Source organism: Coregonus lavaretus (genome assembly GCF_964263955.1).
Source record: "Coregonus lavaretus genome assembly, chromosome: 35".
Classification (NCBI taxonomy): Eukaryota; Metazoa; Chordata; class Actinopteri; order Salmoniformes; family Salmonidae; genus Coregonus; species Coregonus lavaretus.
Genome location: NC_140022.1, coordinates 1265050 through 1283999, shown reverse-complemented (window position 1 = coordinate 1283999; position 18950 = coordinate 1265050). Strand labels below are relative to the sequence as shown.

At 44.7% G+C, this 18950-nt stretch overlaps 2 protein-coding genes across 2 annotated transcripts; one reads left to right on the top strand and one right to left on the bottom strand.

Annotated features, from left to right (window-relative positions):
* Positions 1–5454: 5454 nt before the first annotated feature.
* LOC311109498 (dachshund homolog 1-like) lies at positions 5455–11602 on the top strand (the record flags this gene model as incomplete). The annotated part of the gene is made up of 6 exons (XM_084152417.1): positions 5455–5485; positions 5785–5957; positions 7793–7943; positions 8317–8454; positions 8704–8775; positions 9920–11602. 6 exons carry the CDS (start codon positions 5455–5457, stop codon positions 9955–9957), a joined length of 603 nt encoding a protein of 200 aa, XP_084008543.1. The 3' UTR covers positions 9958–11602.
* A 5016-nt stretch (positions 11603–16618) lies between these two features.
* LOC311109586 (mitotic-spindle organizing protein 1) lies at positions 16619–18509 on the bottom strand. Its single transcript, XM_084152515.1, has 3 exons — positions 18269–18509; positions 17810–17955; positions 16619–17236 (listed from the first exon to the last, which is right to left on the bottom strand). The coding sequence occupies exons 1-3, from the start codon at positions 18321–18323 to the stop codon at positions 17213–17215; spliced, it is 225 nt and encodes a 74-aa protein (XP_084008641.1). The 5' UTR covers positions 18324–18509; the 3' UTR covers positions 16619–17212.
* Positions 18510–18950: the final 441 nt, after the last annotated feature.

The window sequence follows — 18950 nt, the reverse complement described above, 5'->3', positions numbered from 1 at the left end:
TGTCTCTCTGTCTCTCTGTCCTATCTCTATGTCGCTCTGTCTCTGTCACTGTTGTCTGTCTGTCTGTCTGTTGTCTGTCTGTTCTGTCTGTCTGTCTGTCTCTCTCTCTCTCTCTCTCTCTCTCTGTCTCTGTCTCTGTCTCGCTTTCTCTGTCTCTGTCTCTCTGTCTCTCTCTGTCTCTGTCTCTCTCTCTTTCTCTGTCTGTCTGCCTGTCTCTCTCTCTCTCTCTCTCTCTCAGCCTTAGCATCATTGTCGGATATCACTGAATATGAACACAATTACAGGAAATAGTTAGTAGTTGATTCCTGTGAAGGTGAGGACAGCGATAGAGGTCCTAATGCACCGATCAGGATTCATTGTCTGTCCCTACTCTCTCTCTCTCTCTCTCTCCCCACTTCTCTCACTCTCTCTCCCCCCACTTCTCTCCCCCCCACTTCTCTCTCTCTCTCTCTCTGTCTCTCTCTGTCTCTCTCTCTCTCTCTCCTCTCTCTCTCTCTCTCTCTCTCTCTCTCTCTCTCTCTCTCCTCTCTCTCTCTCCCCCACTTCTCTCTCTCTCTCTCTATTCCCTTTTTCTACTCCCTCTCTCTCTCTCTCTCTCGGTGGTCTTTGTGGGAAGCGGAGATGAAGTGAAGACAAATAATTATATGGAAATAATCCATTAGAGAGGAGAGAGGAGAGGAAGGAGAGGCAGCGGGGCTAAAATTAGTTAGCGATTTGCAGAGCATGAATTAATGAACAAGGCCCTCTCGCCACGGCTCCTCTCACAGCCAGCTGATTTCCATAATGACCACCTCCCAAGCTTTGAGGCTGCCGTTTGCGTCAGTTGTGTGGTTTTTCCGTTATGAAGGTTTACATTAGCTTAATGAGGACTGTTCAAGGGCAAAACAGTCAGCAGAATTGAGAGAGAGAGAGAGAGAGAGAGAGAGAGAGAGAGAGAGAGAGAGAAGAGAGAGAGAGAGAGAGAGAGAGAGAGAGAGAGAGAGAGTACAGTCATTACATTACATACTAGGCCATTTGAATAAAACACACTTCACACTTCACAGGTTTCTGTTTGGCAGGATGACAGAGAACCGCGTTGCCAGATATGTATTAAACCAATAAGATTTAACCAGTAAGAGACGTGTACGGTCATAAAGAGAGTGATGATTATATGAAACAGGATGCATTAGTTTAATAAGACAAGGTTCATAATGGTAGAACTGAACTAGTGGACGACTGGATAGATGATACATGAGAGGCTAATTGGAACTGTTTTGATTAGGCATATGTTTAATTTAATCAATTGGTTTGCTTTATGGACAAATGAAAAACCATGCCAGTTACTGGTCGGCTTGTTCAGTTGTAATTGTGGTGGTACATAATTTGATTGGTTCCTCTAAGGGATTGAATGGAGTTGAATATCTAGTGTACACAAAGAAATATGTTTTAAAACATCCTGCTGTTTTCTGAATTCTGTCATTCTGTCACATATGAATCATTAGAGTACGTTTGTGAATGTACTCATCTAGCTAAATTCTCTGTTTGAACACTTGATCCAATGTTAAGATGAAAGATCAGAAGACAGTTAATCCACTTTGTCCACAATAAGCCTTTTCCTTTCAACTTCATTCAGACCTCACCTCTCTTCACTTCTGCTGACAGTCAGGACGCTTCACTTGGTGGAGTTCATCAGCCCAAGGGAAGGAGGATGGAAGAGGAGCCAATAAGAAAGAGGATGAAGGAAAAGAAAAGAGAAAAAAATAAAACAATGACCTTGGATAGAAGAGATCTGGGGAGGAGAGAGGGAGAGGAGATGAGGGGAGAGAGGGAGAGGATAGGAGGAGAGGAGAGGAGGGGAGAGGGAGGGAGGAGAGAGGTAGAGGAGGAGGGGAGAAAGGAGGGGAGAGGAGAGAGGGAGAGGGAGAGGATAAAGGGAGAGGAGAGGAAGAGAGGAGGAGAGGAGGGAGAGGAGAGGAGAGGAGAGGAGAGGAGAGGAGAGGAGAGGAGAGGAGAGGAGAGGAGAGGGAGAGGAGAGGAGAGGAGAGATGAGAGAGGGAGAGGAGAGAAGGAGAGGAGAGGATGAAGGAGAGGAGAGAGGGAGAGGAGAGAAGGAGAGGAGAGGAGAGAAGGAGGAGGAGAGAGGGAGGGAGAGAAGGAGAGGAGAGAGGGAGAGGAGAGAAGGAGAGGAGAAGAGAGTAGAGAGGGAGAGGATAGAAGGAGAGGAGAGAAGAGAGGGAGAGGAGAGAGAAGGAGAGGATGAGAGAGAGGAAGAGGAGAGAAGGAGAGGAGAGAAGGAGAGGAGAGAAGAGAGGAGAGGGAGAGGAGAGAAGGAGAGGAGAGAAGGAGAGGATGAGAGAGAGGAAGAGGAGAGAAGGAGAGGAGAGAAGGAGAGAGAGAGAGAGGGAGAGGAGAGAAGGAGAGGAGAGAAGGAGAGGATGAGAGAGAGGGAGAGGAGATAAGGAGAGGAGAGAAGGTGAAGAGAAGGAGAAGGGGTGGAGAGGAGAGGGGGAGGAGGAGAGGAGAGGGGGGAGAGGATGGGGGAGAGGATGGAGGAGAGGGTGGAGGGAAGGAGAGGGAGAGGAGGGAGAGATGGATAAAACAGTAACTCAATAGAGGATCAGTCACATTGAAAGGAGGGGAGGAGAGGGAGGGGAGGAGAGGGAGGGGGATCTATACAGCATCCCGCTGCTGCTGCAGTAGGGAGCGGGGGGGGGGCCCTAAGGGGCCACAGGAGAAGAAGTAGAGTTAGACGCCCTGCGTTTGACGAGCGCTGAGCAACACCTGACACTGACAGACTGCTAATTACATCTAGTACTGATATAGAGGGATGATTTTAGAAACGGGAGAGGAAATGAAAAGAGAGATAGAGAAAGGGAGGAGGGAGTGAGAGATGGACGGGAAAGGGGCAGAGAGAGAGAGAGAGAGAGAGAGAGAGAGAGAGAGAGAGAGAGAGAGAGAGAGAGAGAGAGAGAGAGAGAGAGAGGGGAGAGAGAGGGGAGAGAGGAGAGAGAGAGAGAGAGAGAGAGAGAGAGAGAGAGAGAGAGAGAGAGAGAGAGAGAGAGAGAGAGAGAGAGAGAGAGAGAGAGAGAGAGAGAGAGAGAGAGAGAGAGAGAGAGAGAGAGAGAGAGAGAGAGAGAGAGAGACAGAGAGAGAGGAGAGAGAGAGAGAGAGAGAGAGAGAGAGAGAGAGAGAGAGAGAGAGAGAGAGAGAGAGATTTTTCTCTTTGAAACACATTGAATGTGACACTAGCCTGTTTGCCCTGCCAAGATTGGAGGCTGGGATGGAGAGGGGAAGAGGGAGGAGACAACAGGAGGGGAAGGAGCAAAGATGCTTTGCCAGCTAGGTGGAGTAAAATGTGATGGTGTGTGTGCGTGAGTGTGTAGGGTAAATCTAATTCAACCCCATCAGACTCAGTAGAAGGTGAGACAGCCTGTAGTTTAAGTGGTGACCACAGTTCAGACAGAGCACAGTGAACTCTACCGCCCAGAAGCGCTTTCATTTTTCTTCAAAATAGTTTTTAGGAAATAATGTAAATGTAATTCAGAGTACTGTAGGGCATCTAAGAGCCTTCAGTTGGAGTAGTGACATGAAACATGAAAAACTGGCGGAGCATCATAGCCCACAGCCTGCCTTGTTAACTAGTCTTCAAACTCCCATCACTAGAACAGCAGGAAAACAGCACACCAGAAACATGGCTACTTCTGGATTATCCAGAACCATGTTGTTCTGTTATTGTTTTAATGGTCTCATTAATATTCTACTGCAGAACGGTGTCTCTCCTCTCCTCTCTACACAAACTGCTGCTCAAATAGAAAACAGGAAGCCGTTTTTTTCCTCCCAACCTTCGAAAGTTGACATTAGCATTTAGCTGCTTGGAATGAAGTTTAATGCACCTTTAGCTAAAAAGCTAATGTTAATTCGGTCTTCATTGTGAGTCGTAAAGAAAGTAATCAAAGCAACAACAAAAAAAGGCCATCCTCTCTCAAACAGTGAGTTACATGGAGAGGAAATAAGACTCACAGAGCTGTTATTGTGCTGCCAGGGTCTCACTGCTTAATCTGTGATGTCTTTACTCAATCTGATCTGTAGAGGAGGTAAAACAATCTGATCTGTAGAGGAGGTCAAACAATCTGATCTGAAGAGGAGGTAAAACAATCTGATCTGTAGAGGAGGTAAAACAATCTGATCTGTAGAGGAGGTCAAACAATATGATCTGTAGATGAGGTCAAACAATCTGATCTGTAGAGGAGGTAAAACAATCTGATCTGTAGAGGAGGTAAAACAATCTGATCTGTAGAGGAGGTCAAACAATCTGATCTGTAGAGGAGGTCAAACAATCTGATCTGTAGAGGAGGTCAAACAATCTGATCTGTAGAGGAGGTCAAACAATCTGATCTGTAGAGGAGGTCAAACAATCTGATCTGTAGAGGAGGTAAAACAATCTGATCTGTAGAGGAGGTAAAACAATCTGATCTGTAGAGGAGGTCAAACAATCTGATCTGTAGAGGAGGTCAAACAATCTGATCTGTAGAGGAGGTCAAACAATCTGATCTGTAGAGGAGGTGAAACAATCTGATCTGTAGAGGAGGTGAAACAATCTGATCTGTAGAGGAGGTAAAACAATCTGATCTGTAGAGGAGGTCAAACAATCTGATCTGTAGAGGAGGTCAAACAATCTGATCTGTAGAGGAGGTCAAACAATCTGATCTGTAGAGGAGGTAAAACAATCTGATCTGTAGAGGAGGTAAAACAATCTGATCTGTAGAGGAGGTCAAACAATCTGATCTGTAGAGGAGGTCAAACAATCTGAACTGTAGAGGAGGTAAAACAATCTGATCTGTAGAGGAAGTAAAACAATCTGATCTGTAGAGGAGGTCAAACAATCTGATCTGTAGAGGAGGTCAAACAATCTGATCTGTAGAGGAGGTAAAACAATCTGATCTGTAGAGGAGGTCAAACAATCTGATCTGTAGAGGAGGTCAAACAATCTGATCTGTAGAGGAGGTAAAACAATCTGATCTGTAGAGGAGGTCAAACAATCTGATCTGTAGAGGAGGTAAAACAATCTGATCTGTAGAGGAGGTAAAACAATCTGATCTGTAGAGGAGGTAAAACAATCTGATCTGTAGAGGTAAAACAATCTGATCTGTAGAGGAGGTAAAACAATCTGATCTGTAGAGGAGGTGAAACAATCTGATCTGTAGAGGAGGTGAAACAATCTGATCTGTAGAGGAGGTCAAACAATCTGATCTGTAGAGGAGGTCAAACAATCTGATCTGTAGAGGAGGTCAAACAACCCTACTCAATCTGCCATAGAGACAGAGGGGTGGAAGAGACACTTAAACTAATTAAAGAAACAGACCAGCTGTTGGCTTTCTATACCAACTGGCAGAGATCGCAGGCGTCTGTCTGTGAGGAGAAAGACAAGAGAAGGAGAAAGTGTGTGATTTAAACTTGGCCATGACATAGTTATCAATGTCAGTTGTGCAGGAGAACAGACACTTGTGTACAGTACACAGTATTACAGTATACTCAGGGGACAGTGTGTGTTTCCATCTGTGTGTCTTAACAGCAGTGGTGCCACACTGAAAAGGTTGGCTATTCAGCAGTGGGTTTTGTTTCTTGTGTTTGTCAGTTGTAGTTTAGTTGTGGACACAGCCAATCACAATCTTCCTCTAATTTGCATGTTCTGAAGAATAAATATCACCATCACACTCTTTCTTTTGTTTTTACACAGGAGAGCCAATCACAACTGTACATGCATTCTCATGACTTCTCTACTGTTTTTTCTTTGTTTGTCCCCAGATGACTGTGGTTCCCTGAGCACCCAGACAGTCAGAGAACCAGTCAGAGAGCCAGTCAGAGACGGCTATGAGAGGCTGTCGTTCTCGGGGCAGAAGCTTCCTCCAGGGTTCCCCGGCCCCTTTATCTTCCCTGAGGGGCTGTCGTCAATAGAGACACTTCTCACTAACATCCAGGTGGGGCTCTACTCACTGTTTTCCACTGAATAATCCCATAGGGTATATTGGTGACAATGTTTTGCTGAACATGTTTTGATATCCAGCACCTACTTAAAGACATTGGATGTGCGTAGGCTATGCATTTTCTTTCTCCACTCACAGTTTGTCATCACACATCTGGATGTGTAACTCCACTTCAACTCATCTCTCTAACTGTGTCTCTGGGCTCCACTTCAACTCATCTCTCTAACTGTGTCTCTGGGCTCCACTTCAACTCATCTCTCTAACTGTGTCTCTGGGTTCCACTTCAACTCATCTCTCTAACTGTGTCTCTGGGCTCCACTTCAACTCATCTCTCTAACTGTGTCTCTGGGTTCCACTTCAACTCATCTCTCTAACTGTGTCTCTGGGCTCCACTTCAACTCATCTCTCTAACTGTGTCTCTGGGCTCCACTTCAACTCATCTCTCTAACTGTGTCTCTGGGTTCCACTTCAACTCATCTCTCTAACTGTGTCTCTGGGCTCCACTTCAACTCATCTCTCTAACTGTGTCTCTGGGCTCCACTTCAACTCATCTCTCTAACTGTGTCTCTGGGTTCCACTTCAACTCATCTCTCTAACTGTGTCTCTGGGCTCCACTTCAACTCATCTCTCTAACTGTGTCTCTGGGCTCCACTTCAACTCATCTCTCTAACTGTGTCTCTGGGCTCCACTTCAACTCATCTCTCTAACTGTGTCTCTGGGCTCCACTTCAACTCATCTCTCTAACTGTGTCTCTGGGCTCCACTTCAACTCATCTCTCTAACTGTGTCTCTGGGCTCCACTTCAACTCATCTCTCTAACTGTGTCTCTGGGTTCCACTTCAACTCATCTCTCTAACTGTGTCTCTGGGCTCCACTTCAACTCATCTCTCTAACTGTGTCTCTGGGCTCCACTTCAACTCATCTCTCTAACTGTGTCTCTGGGTTCCACTTCAACTCATCTCTCTAACTGTGTCTCTGGGTTCCACTTCAACTCATCTCTCTAACTGTGTCTCTGGGTTCCACTTCAACTCATCTCTCTAACTGTGTCTCTGGGTTCCACTTCAACTCATCTCTCTAACTGTGTCTCTGGGGGATCACCAATCATTGTTTAAACCTCAAAACACCCAACTCTACCTCCAGCATATTTATTTTGAATATTATTTTTTAAATGTCCCGTAAGACTTCTAACATTGAGATGGGAGATAAGAGATGTAGAGACTACACACTACAGTGATGTATGGATTTAGATATGAGATGTAGAGACTACACACTGCAGTGATGTATGGATTTAGATAAGATATGTAGAGACTACACACTACAGTGATGTATGGATTTAGATATGAGATGTAGAGACTACACACTACAGTGATGTATGGATTTAGATATGAGATGTAGAGACTACACACTGCAGTGATGTATGGATTTAGATAAGATATGTAGAGACTACACACTACAGTGATGTATGGATTTAGATATGAGATGTAGAGACTACACACTACAGTGATGTATGGATTTAGATATGAGATGTAGAGACTACACACTACAGTGATGTATGGATTTAGATATGAGATGTAGAGACTACACACTACAGTGATGTATGGATTTAGATATGAGATGTAGAGACTACACACTACAGTGATGTATGGATTTAGATATGAGATGTAGAGACTACACACTACAGTGATGTATGGATTTAGATATGAGATGTAGAGACTACACACTACAGTGATGTATGGATTTAGATATGAGATGTAGAGACTACACACTACAATGATGTATGGATTTAGTGTAACAACCTCTTGATGTGTGTCTTACTCTGTGCCCTCCAAGCAGGGCTTGCTGAAGGTAGCCATAGACAACACGCGTGCTCAGGACAAGCAGGTGCAGACGGAGAAGTCAGCGCTGAAGATGGAACTGTTCAGAGAGAGGGAGCTAAGAGAGAAACTGGAGAGACAGCTCACCATGGAGCAGAAAAACAGAGGTAGGTTAACACTACATTACACACAACACACTGCACATCATGCTACACATCTCTGTTTCCTGAAAACAAGCACCGCAATTCCTCACAATCCTCAAATGTTCTGTCTATTTCAGTGCCTCAAATGTTCTGTCAATTTCAGTGCCTCAAATGTTCTGTTTATTTCAGTGCCTCAAATGTTCTGTCTATTTCAGTGCCTCAAATGTTCTGTCAATTTCAGTGCCTCAAATGTTCTGTCAATTTCAGTGCCTCAAATGTTCTGTCTATTTCAGTGCCTCAAATGTTCTGTCTATTTCAGTGCCTCAAATGTTCTGTCTATTTCAGTGCCTCAAATGTTCTGTCTATTTCAGTGCCTCAAATGTTCTGTCTATTTCAGTGCTGATGCAGAAGCGTCTGAAGAAGGAGAAGAAGACAAAGAGGAAACTTCAGGAGGCTCTGGAGTTTGAGTCTAAACTGAGAGACCATGCAGAGCAGACACTGCAGAAGACTGTAGCATCAGACAGAGCCCTCTGTGGTAAGCATTTAGGCTACATGACCTTTTACATTCTGATTTCATTCACATTCACTTCAGTTTTACATTTAATTGACATTTTACTCTTTATTCACTCTTAATTAATGGTGCAGTTTTATGTTGTCATTTATGTTCATTTATGAAAATGGATGTAGTGCATCTATTACCCTTTTACTTCTCATTTAGTAGTAATCAAGTGTGATAATTAATGACTAAACTCCCGCCTCTCCGTCATCATTACCCTCCAATCAGACTCACTGACCCAGGAAGTAGACAACGGTAACCAAGGTAACGGCAGGACTGATGCAGAGGCAACGATACAAGGTAAGACAGCTTCTGAATGGCTCATCCATCCTTATCCTAGTTGCCTAAATGTCTGGGTGTTTACGTTGAGTTAAACTAACTCCGTTGGTTTATGTAGCAGAAATCAAGTTGATAAACAGTTTTTAGTAGTTAAGTGGGTGTTTGAGTGTATGACTCTATTCTAATCTGTTATGAAGGTGTTTGAGTGTATGACTCTATTACACACTTAGTACTATAAATGCATTTTCACCAGCTCTGTGTGGAGTCCCAAACTAGGGCCTAAGTGATGACCATTTCAGATGCTCTCATTGCTCTGTATATCAGAATGACAGTACACCCCATCTACCCCCTCTCTCCCCCACAGACCCCATCTACCCCCTCTCTCTCCTGATACAGAGTCCCCCCACAGACCCCATCTACCCCCTCTCTCCCCCACAGACCCCATCCACTTCCTCTCTCTCCTGATACAGAGTCCCCCCACAGACCCCATCTACCCCCTCTCTCCCCCACAGACCCCATCCACTTCCTCTCTCTCCTGATACAGAGTCCCCCCCACAGACCCCATCTACCCCCTCTCTCTCCTGATACAGAGTCCCCCCACAGACCCCATCTACCCCCTCTCTCCCCCACAGACCCCATCTACCCCCTCTCTCCCCCACAGACCCCATCGACTTCCTCTCTCTCCTGATACAGAGTCCACCCACAGACCCCATCTACCCCCTCTCTCCCCCACAGACCCCATCTACCCCCTCTCTCCCCCACAGACCCCATCTACCCCCTCTCTCTCCTGCTGCAGAGTCCCCGACAGGGACTGGCTTCCTCTTTGTTAGCAGATCAAACATCTAAACCGTTAAAAGGGAAATTTAATTTAATGTCAGTGAAGCAAAAAAAAAGAGCAAGGCCCCGTAATTAATGGCTGTCTTAATTGTCCTCCTGTTGTATTTGCATAGACATCATTTGCATAATTTACATGCAGTAATACATCTTTCCAAAGAGTGTTTTAAACAGACAACAGACAATAGGCCCTAGAAGACAAAACAGAACAATACTCTTATGTATCTTAGTTTGCTATCTTTGCTGATCATCTTAATTTACTATCTTTGTTTATCATCTTAGTTGACTATCTTTGTTTACCATCTTTGTTTTTTCACCTGTTGTTTCTCAGATGGAAGACTCTTCCTGAAAACCACAGTGATGTATTAAAGACAGCATGGAGAGACTCTTCCTGAAAACCACAGTGATGTATTGAAGACAACATGGAGAGACTCTTCCTGAAAACCACAGTGATGTATTGAAGACACCATGGAGAGAAGAGAAGATCGATTCGAGCACCATTGGAGAGATTCCAGGGACTTGCAGCAGCAACATTATGGACTTTCAGGACTCCACACTGCCATAAAAGACTGACAATACACAACAAAGAACAAATCATCCAACCATTGTCATAACAGTGGTACATGCAATACCAATGTACTTCACAGCAACACATTCACAACAAAGTGTAAATGAGTGAGAGATTTTTATACTTTATTTAAACCAGCCCAAATACTCAGAGAAGGACAAATCCACTTCCGATTTTTGACTTATTGTCCGTATTCCTGTCTCAAATTTTATACGATTTAAATGTTTTAAAGCATAATGTCTTGAAGGTCAGTAATCTAGAGGTTAATGTATTATGTTATTTCTGTACATAAATTGATACAATGTTTCATTACGATATTAGTTTTTGTTGTTTATTCTAGTAATGGAAAATGACAGTTAGTCCTTTGCCATTGATGTATATCAGATGAAAGGTAAAGGATTCCTGACCTATGGTATTGTATGTGTACATAAAGTAAACATATTGTATTGTGTATTGTATGCAGTAGATCAGCTAGATGGAAAAAAAAGAATACAAACATTCTCATTTGTCCCAGTCTTATGTCTTCTAATGATCAACCCATCAGTCCCTCAATACATTTGAATGATAACAACCACGTGTGTCAGTTTATTGCTCCTGAGAATGACAAGTCAAGGACAGGTTACCCATCACTGGCAGCATAAGGGTGTTTTAATGGTTTCTTCAGATGAAGAATACAGAAATGCATTGAATGCAACACTCAGATGAAAGCAGTGCCATTATTGTTCACTTTAATGCCATTCTACCATCCCCTCTGAAAGCACAGAGCTTTATTCTGCATGAGGTGGGATTGGTATGCCATTGATTTGTGCCTGGTTTCTAAAAACTAGCACGTAGATGATATCAACAGAGTGAGAGAGAAAGAAAGAGATGGAGAGAGAGAGAGAGAACGAGAGAGAGAGAGAGAACGAGAGAGAGAGAGAGAACGAGAGAGAGAGAGAGAGAGCGAGAGATGGAAAGCGAAAAATTTCACCGGTAAGCAAGTAGTGAAACATGTTGACACAGCATTATCACACCCCTCATCATCTCCTTCTGGCAGGTTTCCTTTCTGGAGTAAAAACACTGGCCAATGTAACAGGCCAGGGCATATGAATGAATGACATTATTCAAACCTCTATTGTGGAAAAAAATGTCTCTAAGCAATAGCACTTTCCACATTCAGAACGAGGTTAAAGTCTCAATCAACCCTGGATAAAGATACATGTTTAATAGGAGAAAGAGAATGAGAGGAGTGTTATTATGTTGGACTTGGGCTCAGTGATATCCAACCATTTCATAAAGGGTTTCTATTGAAATATATCATTGTACTGTACTGCAGCCCATCCTATTCACTCAATGACACATTTGGAGATGTCTTGGTAATAAACTGTCCACTTTCATACATCTATATCTCAATTCAAGTTTCTCAGTACAAAGCTCAGAATATATCTATTAAATCTGCTTTACCACACTGACAGCTCTCATTCAATTCAATTAATTTAAATTCAATATATCTTTATTGTCCCGAAGGAGCATAGAAACAGCAAAACAACCCCAGGAACAAACACAAGTATCAGACTTCAGTCATACTTCCTGCTCCTGTTCAGCCAATCACCAATCAGCACCAGTCGTTTACAGTTGTTTACCCTGTAGCTACCGTCATTACCTCTTTAACAAGGCCCAGGTGCAGGGCCCGCAGTGTGTGTGTGTGTATTTAGGGGAAAGGATCTGACGTCTCCGTCCAGGCAGGCCCTCCTAACAGCTGGATCCACTCATCGTCCCTCCTATACCCCTCGGAGCATCACCCACACATACTCACACACTCCCACACAGGGAGGGAGGAAGAGAGGGAGAGAGAGAGAGGGATGGAGAGACAGGAAAGAGAGAGAGAGACAGACAGACCGAGACATTAGCCACGTTTATACCTGGTTCTAACATGCGCCCTTTGTCCTGATCTTGTACTCATTCTGATTGTGCCCACATTTTCAGACAGGTGTAGACGATTAAAAGACACATTGTGAACTGATTTTGATCAGATCTTAAAAGTGTAAACTGGCAAGATCAGGACAAGCTCAGGACGAAGGACATGGTAGAGAGAGGAGACAGACAGACAGGGTAGAGAGAGGAGATAGATAGACAGGGCAGAGAGAGGAGGCAGACAGACAGGGTAGAGAGAGGAGGCAGACAGACAGAGTAGACAGAGGAGGCAGACAGACAGGGTAGAGAGAGGAGACAGACAGACAGGGTAGAGATCAGGACGAAGGACGCATGAAAGCGGCAGTTATAAACAGGACTAGAGAGAGGCAGGAGAGAGGAGAAGGGAGAGGAGACAGACAGGGTAGAGAGAGGAGCCAGACAGACATGGTAGAGAGAGGAGCCAGACAGGGTAGAGAGAGGAGTCAGACAGGGTAGAGAGAGGAGTCAGACAGGGTAGAGAGAGGAGCCAGACAGGGTAGAGAGAGGAGTCAGACAGGGTAGAGAGAGGAGTCAGACAGGGTAGAGAGAGGAGACAGACAGACAGACAGGGTAGAGAGAGGAGACAGACAGACAGGGTAGAGAGAGGAGACAGACAGACATGGTAGAGAGAGGAGACAGACAGGGTAGAGAGAGGAGACAGACAGACAGACAGGGTAGAGAGAGGAGACAGACAGACATGGTAGAGAGAGGAGACAGACAGACAGACAGGGTAGAGAGAGGAGACAGACAGACAGGGTAGAGAGAGGAGACAGACAGACAGAGTAGAGAGAGGAGACAGACAGACAGACAGACAGGGTAGAGAGAGGAGGCAGACAGACAGGGTAGAGAGAGGAGACAGACAGACAGGGTAGAGAGAGGAGACAGACAGACATGGTAGAGAGAGGAGACAGACAGACAGGGTAGAGAGAGGAGGCAGACAGACAGGGTAGAGAGAGGAGGCAGACAGACAGGGTAGAGAGAGGAGGCAGACAGACAGAGTAGAGAGAGGAGACAGACAGACAGGGTAGAGAGAGGAGACAGACAGACAGAGTAGAGAGAGGAGACAGACAGACAGACAGGGTAGAGAGAGGAGTCAGACACACAGGGTGGAGAGAGGAGTAAGACAGACAGGGTAGAGAGAGGAGACAGACAGACAGGGTAGAGAGAGGAGACAGACAGACAGGGTAAAGAGAGGAGACAGACAGACAGGGTAGAGAGAGGAGACAGACAGACAGGGTAGAGAGAGGAGACAGACAGACAGGGTAGAGAGAGGAGTCAGACAGACAGAGTAGAGAGAGGAGACAGACAGACAGGGTAGAGAGAGGAGGCAGACAGACAGGGTGGAGAGAGGAGACAGACAGACAGGGTAGAGAGAGGAGGCAGACAGACAGGGTAGAGAGAGGAGACAGACAGACAGGGTAGAGAGAGGAGGCAGACAGACAGGGTAGAGAGAGGAGGCAGACAGACAGGGTAGAGATCAGGATGAAGGACGCATGTAAGTGGCAGTTATAAACAGGGCTAGAGAGAGGCAGGAGAGAGGAGAAGGGAGAGGAGACAGACAGGGTAGAGAGAGGATACAGACAGGGTATAGAGAGGAGTCAGACAGGATAGAGAGAGGAGTCAGACAGGGTAGAGAGAGGAGTCAGACAGGGTAGAGAGAGGAGACAGACAAGGTAGAGAGAGGAGACAGACAGACACGGTAGAGAGAGGAGACAGACAGACAGGGTAGAGAGAGGAGACAGACAGACAGAGTAGAGAGAGGAGACAGACAGACAGACAGGGTAGAGAGAGGAGGCAGACAGACAGGGTAGAGAGAGGAGACAGACAGACAGGGTAGAGAGAGGAGACAGACACGGTAGAGAGAGGAGTCAGACAGGCAGGGTAGAGAGATGACAGACAGACAGGGTAGAGAGAGGAGACAGACAGACATGGTAGAGAGAGGAGACAGACAGACAGACAGGGTAGAGAGAGGAGACAGACAGACAGGGTAGAGAGAGGAGACAGACAGACAGGGTAGAGAGAGGAGACAGACAGACATGGTAGAGAGAGGAGACAGACAGAAAGGGTAGAGAGAGGAGACAGACAGACAGGGTAGAGAGAGGAGACAGACAGACAGGGTAGAGGGAGGAGGCAGACAGACAGGGTAGAGAGAGGTGACAGACAGACAGGGTAGAGAGAGGTGACAGACAGACAGGGTAGAGAGAGGAGACAGACAGACAGACAGACAGACAGACAGACAGACAGACAGACAGACAGACAGACAGACAGACAGACAGACAGACAGACAGACAGACAGACAGACAGACAGACAGACAGACAGGGTAGAGAGAGGAGACAGACAGGGTAGAGAGAGGAGACAGGTAGGGTAGAGAGAGGAGGCAGACAGACAGGGTAGAGAGAGGAGGCAGACAGACAGGGTAGAGAGAGGAGACAGACAGACAGGGTAGAGAGAGGAGACAGACAGACAGGGTAGAGAGAGGAGACAGACAGACAGGGTAGAGAGAGGAGACAGACAGACAGGGTAGAGAGAGGAGACAGACAGACAGGGTAGAGAGAGGAGACAGACAGACAGGGTAGAGAGAGGAGACAGACAGACAGGGTAGAGAGAGGAGACAGACAGACAGGGTAGAGAGAGGTTAGGACAGACAGGGTAGAGAGAGGAGACAGACAGACAGGGTAGAGAGAGGAGAGGCAAAGCGACCGTCAGACCAGCAGCCATCTGCTCATCTCCTGTTAATGAACAAAGCAAACAGCAGGAGTCAAGGCCAGCTCAGCTCCGTTCCAAATCCTGATTATTTTTATTGACAGAAACACACTTTAATTGTATTAGGCTTGATTGAGAACAGGGGCAAGGCCACCTTTTAGACCTCCCTGCTCTCTCTGCTTCAGTGAACTAATGGTAATGGAGTTGCTAGGCTGTGTTCCAGAGGAAGAGTCACTCATTGTTGATCTGACTATAGGCCTAGGATTGAAGTAACTGCTGTAATAGTCACTATGTCTATGGAAAAGGCTTCTGGGTAGTACACTGTATTGAGTAGCCTATACTAAGGTCACAATATTTAAAGGGGCAATCAGCGGTTGCTACATCCATTTTTTGGACTTATTGGTGTAAGTTAATGACATGTGCCCACATATTCTTGAAGAATATAACTTATAAATGCCTCATGAGCTTAGTTCAACTGTCGTACCCCATCAGAACGCAAATATAAGCTTGTTTTACTCCAATGTTTGTAAACAAAAAAAATGTAAACAAACACTATATAGCCTCAAAATATGGTTAAAACGATCATTTTGATATCATGGATGGTCAGTCCTTGCATCCATAGCTCCAACTATGAATTTTAGATCGGTTAAATTTCTCCAGCCCCATCCTTCAGCCTTTTACCAAAACAGGGGTGGGGAATCGCTTTGTTATTGTTTCTACTGTTGATTGCCGCTTTAAGTGCTACAAGCAGACGATTGAGCTATTTGGAAATGTGATGATAACAAAGATAGGCCTGATTTCCATCATTGACTGTAGGCCTACAATATATTCGTAATGTAATCATCGTTGATTGTAATGTGGTTTGTCTCAGCTGGCTGTATCCAAACATCCGCATTGGTCATCAACTATTATTGTAGCCTACAACATGACGTTGATAAGCTCTCATACTTCCAGAGCGCCTCAAGATGAGATGATGAGCGCGCCTCCTACTCGAGCGCGTGCTGTTCATCTCGCTGGGTATTCAATACGGTGGGTCCGCACGCAACACATATCAAATACCAAACAGATGGCCGTTAGACAAACGAGCTAATTTTTCTCCGAGCCAGCGGCGGGGAACAAATTAAAGTATTTTCTCACCTACTGAAGCTAAATGTTGATTTTTCTTCTCTTCTTCACTCCTCCACATTTAGCAGCTGGCTGCCTGTGCGTTTCACATCAACTCAAATGAAAGACAATCTTGTTTTCATTAATTTCCAACACAGTGAGTCTCTTGTTATGGAGATTAAAATGAGTCTGTGATGCCCATCATTTGTCATGATGATAGACTAGGGGCCCCAACCCAGAGATGCCAATACACTACATATGTTTTGCCTGGGTAGATACATCTAATAAATGCCTGGCTGTATTTGATAGACCACATTTGTCTTACTGCTCCCACAACACACATTTGGGGGAAGCACATGCTCAGCCACAGTGCACCTTCCAAGGGCCATGCGGAAGGGAACAATGGTAGACTACCTGCAACCAGCAGCCTTCATGTTGACAGTTCATCTTGCACTTCCAAAAAGAAACACCCACCCTAGATTACCTCCATTTGTATTATGGGTACAGAGAAATGTTCCTGAGATCTCCAATTGAAAGACAGGTGTCCTTTTCAGAGAATTCCTCAACAGAAGAACATTGCAGACAGATGACTAGGAGGATATAGTATCTATGCTTATTTATGACTTTTTTTTATTTAACTAGGCAAACTTTTCTACTGGTAAACTGGATAGTACGTCTGAATCCATCATGATCTAATGGATAATTAAAGAAACACTGCCACCTTGTGGATATAAAATGCAACTGCTTTTAATCTTGAGTTGAATCCATCATTGACAATCCTGGACACTTTGAAAAAAAAAAAATGACATGCCAGATGTTGAAGAAAAAAGAGACATTAAATTCATATAAAACCAAACACAATTCTCAATAAATTATTGACAGTTTTTTTACACATCCAGAAAGCTATAAAGGAATCGAAAACAACCCATCATTGTAGCACTGTGTGATGATTGGGAGTGCCAATCAATGTATCCTTCAGTCAGAAGAGAGACGACTGAACTGACAACCTATATGATCCTGAGGGAGGGAGGGGTACTGAAACATTGGATATCTGGGCATTGCAGTCATTCATATTGTCAGATTGCACGCCAAGCTGATGACAGGAACACAAAAGTCAAGGAGAATTGGCCTCTGACGTTTACAGACCAAATGTTACACACACCATTTTCCTTCAAATGAAGCCAGGGGTCAAATACAGAGGCACGAGGAATAGGTCAGGGTAATAGAAGCTCACTATTTGGCAATATTTTGAAACTTGACAGCGTGAAAAGACTTCCACTCAGCAGCATTGTTCTGTTGGGATCGGTCTCGGATCTTCAGTTGGTGCAGTTTTCTGAGGCCTGGAACAGAAGGCAGACACATATTGTCATCTTTTTTACACATCAGGTGCAACATGCAACAGTGGTGAGGCAGAGATGGAGGTATCTAGATCCAGTCAGAAAGAGTAGCCTATCAGTCAGATTGAAGCATAATGGACTCATAAAAACACTGGCAGTTATGTGAAGGATAACCACAACAATTGACCTTGTCCTGTACAGAGCAGAATCTATGACAGGGCTCTCCAACCCAGTTCCTGGAGAGCTACCGTCCTGTACAGAGCAGAATCTATGACAGGGCTCTCCAACCCAGTTCCTGGAGAGCTACCGTCCTGTACAGAGCAGAATCTATGACAGGGCTCTCCAACCCAGTTCCTGGAGAGCTACCGTCCTGTACAGAGCAGAATCTATGACAGGGCTCTCCAACCCAGTTCCTGGAGAGCTACAGTCCTGTACAGAGTAGTGAGTCTCTATAGCAGGGCCCACGGGACAAACTTGGCCCAGACAACATTTGGTTCTCAAAAGTGTGGGCAACCTTGTTCTATTGCGTCTCAGTTCTGTAAGTACTTATCCCTGTCCCCCTGACCATGGCCTTACCTTTAGTGAATCGGAGGCTTTACGTAGCTCCTTGATGACAGAGGACAGGGCCTCTGGGTTGATGCCCTGCTCACACAGCCTGACACAGATAGACAGAGACTGCATGTCCAGCCCTGTGTTCAGCAGCCTAGAGATCTCCAGCAGCACTTGTGGGGAAAAGTAAGAGAGAAAATATAAAAATATGTCTGGCATATAACAAGCTGTATAGTTTAAACCATGTCACGTTTCAAGATAAAAGCATTCTGACTAATACTGCTGTGTGGTGGAGTTGTTGCCATGGGTACAGAACGAAATATGATAACGTTAGCTAGCTAGCTATTTACCTAGCTAGCTACCTTACTGTCAAGGCAATCTTTAGGCATTGCAATCAGTAGTGTATGTGTCACATTAGTAAAACACATATCTACGTGCTACAACAGACATTATCATAACCTAGCAAACTAACGTTAGCTAACTCACCATCCATCGTTTCTCGGACAGCATTCATGTTGTTAGCATTAGCACTGCTAGCCATGATCAGTTATTGTGGGACCTCCGAGATTAACTCAAACAGCAACTTCAACAGTTCAAGCTAATTTACAAAAATAATTCTGCTATAACAAACCCGTCATTTGGATAAATTAGAAATTGTACATTTGTTGCTAAATTCTACCATGAGTAGATACTTTGCTAGTTAGCTTGCTAACGACCACACAAGAAGCGAAAGGAAGTGACGTTGATGTAAATTTGGAGCGTTTTGAAATCTTCAATCTGATTGGTTATGAGGCACTTCCTGACAATGTCTATTGGCCAATGGGCGTTGTGGGAAAATTGAAATAAACGTTTGAAACAACTGACTCAGGAACTTATTTTAGTTGTGCTGAAGACTTCTGCAGCTGCTGTAAGTATCAAGGCTCCAATATCAAATAACATATCGAATAGATCGATCAAATTATCCTCTCAGAATAGTTGCTAAATCCTTAACTAGCTAGGCATTTAACGAAATGTTTGGGATAGCAAGCATGTACTAGATTGTGGGACCAACAGCCAGCTAGTTTAGCTAACGTTAGATAACTAGCTAGCTACACTTTCATGTAAGTAAGGTTTGTTCTCTAGGTAGTATTACAGTAATTGTTTGGTTTTCTCTAGTACTTGGTGATCT

Bases quoted from the DNA above. Each gene is read 5' to 3' on its own strand.
- LOC311109586 (XM_084152515.1), bottom strand. From the start codon at position 18,323: ATGGCTAGCAGTGCTAATGCTAACAACATGAATGCTGTCCGAGAAACG. The intron at 17,956-18,268 runs GTGAGTTAGCTA...TTTCCCCACAAG, and splicing joins TGTCCGAGAAACGATGGATG to TGCTGCTGGAGATCTCTAGG. The intron at 17,237-17,809 runs GTAAGGCCATGG...CTTCTGTTCCAG, and splicing joins AAGCCTCCGATTCACTAAAG to GCCTCAGAAAACTGCACCAA.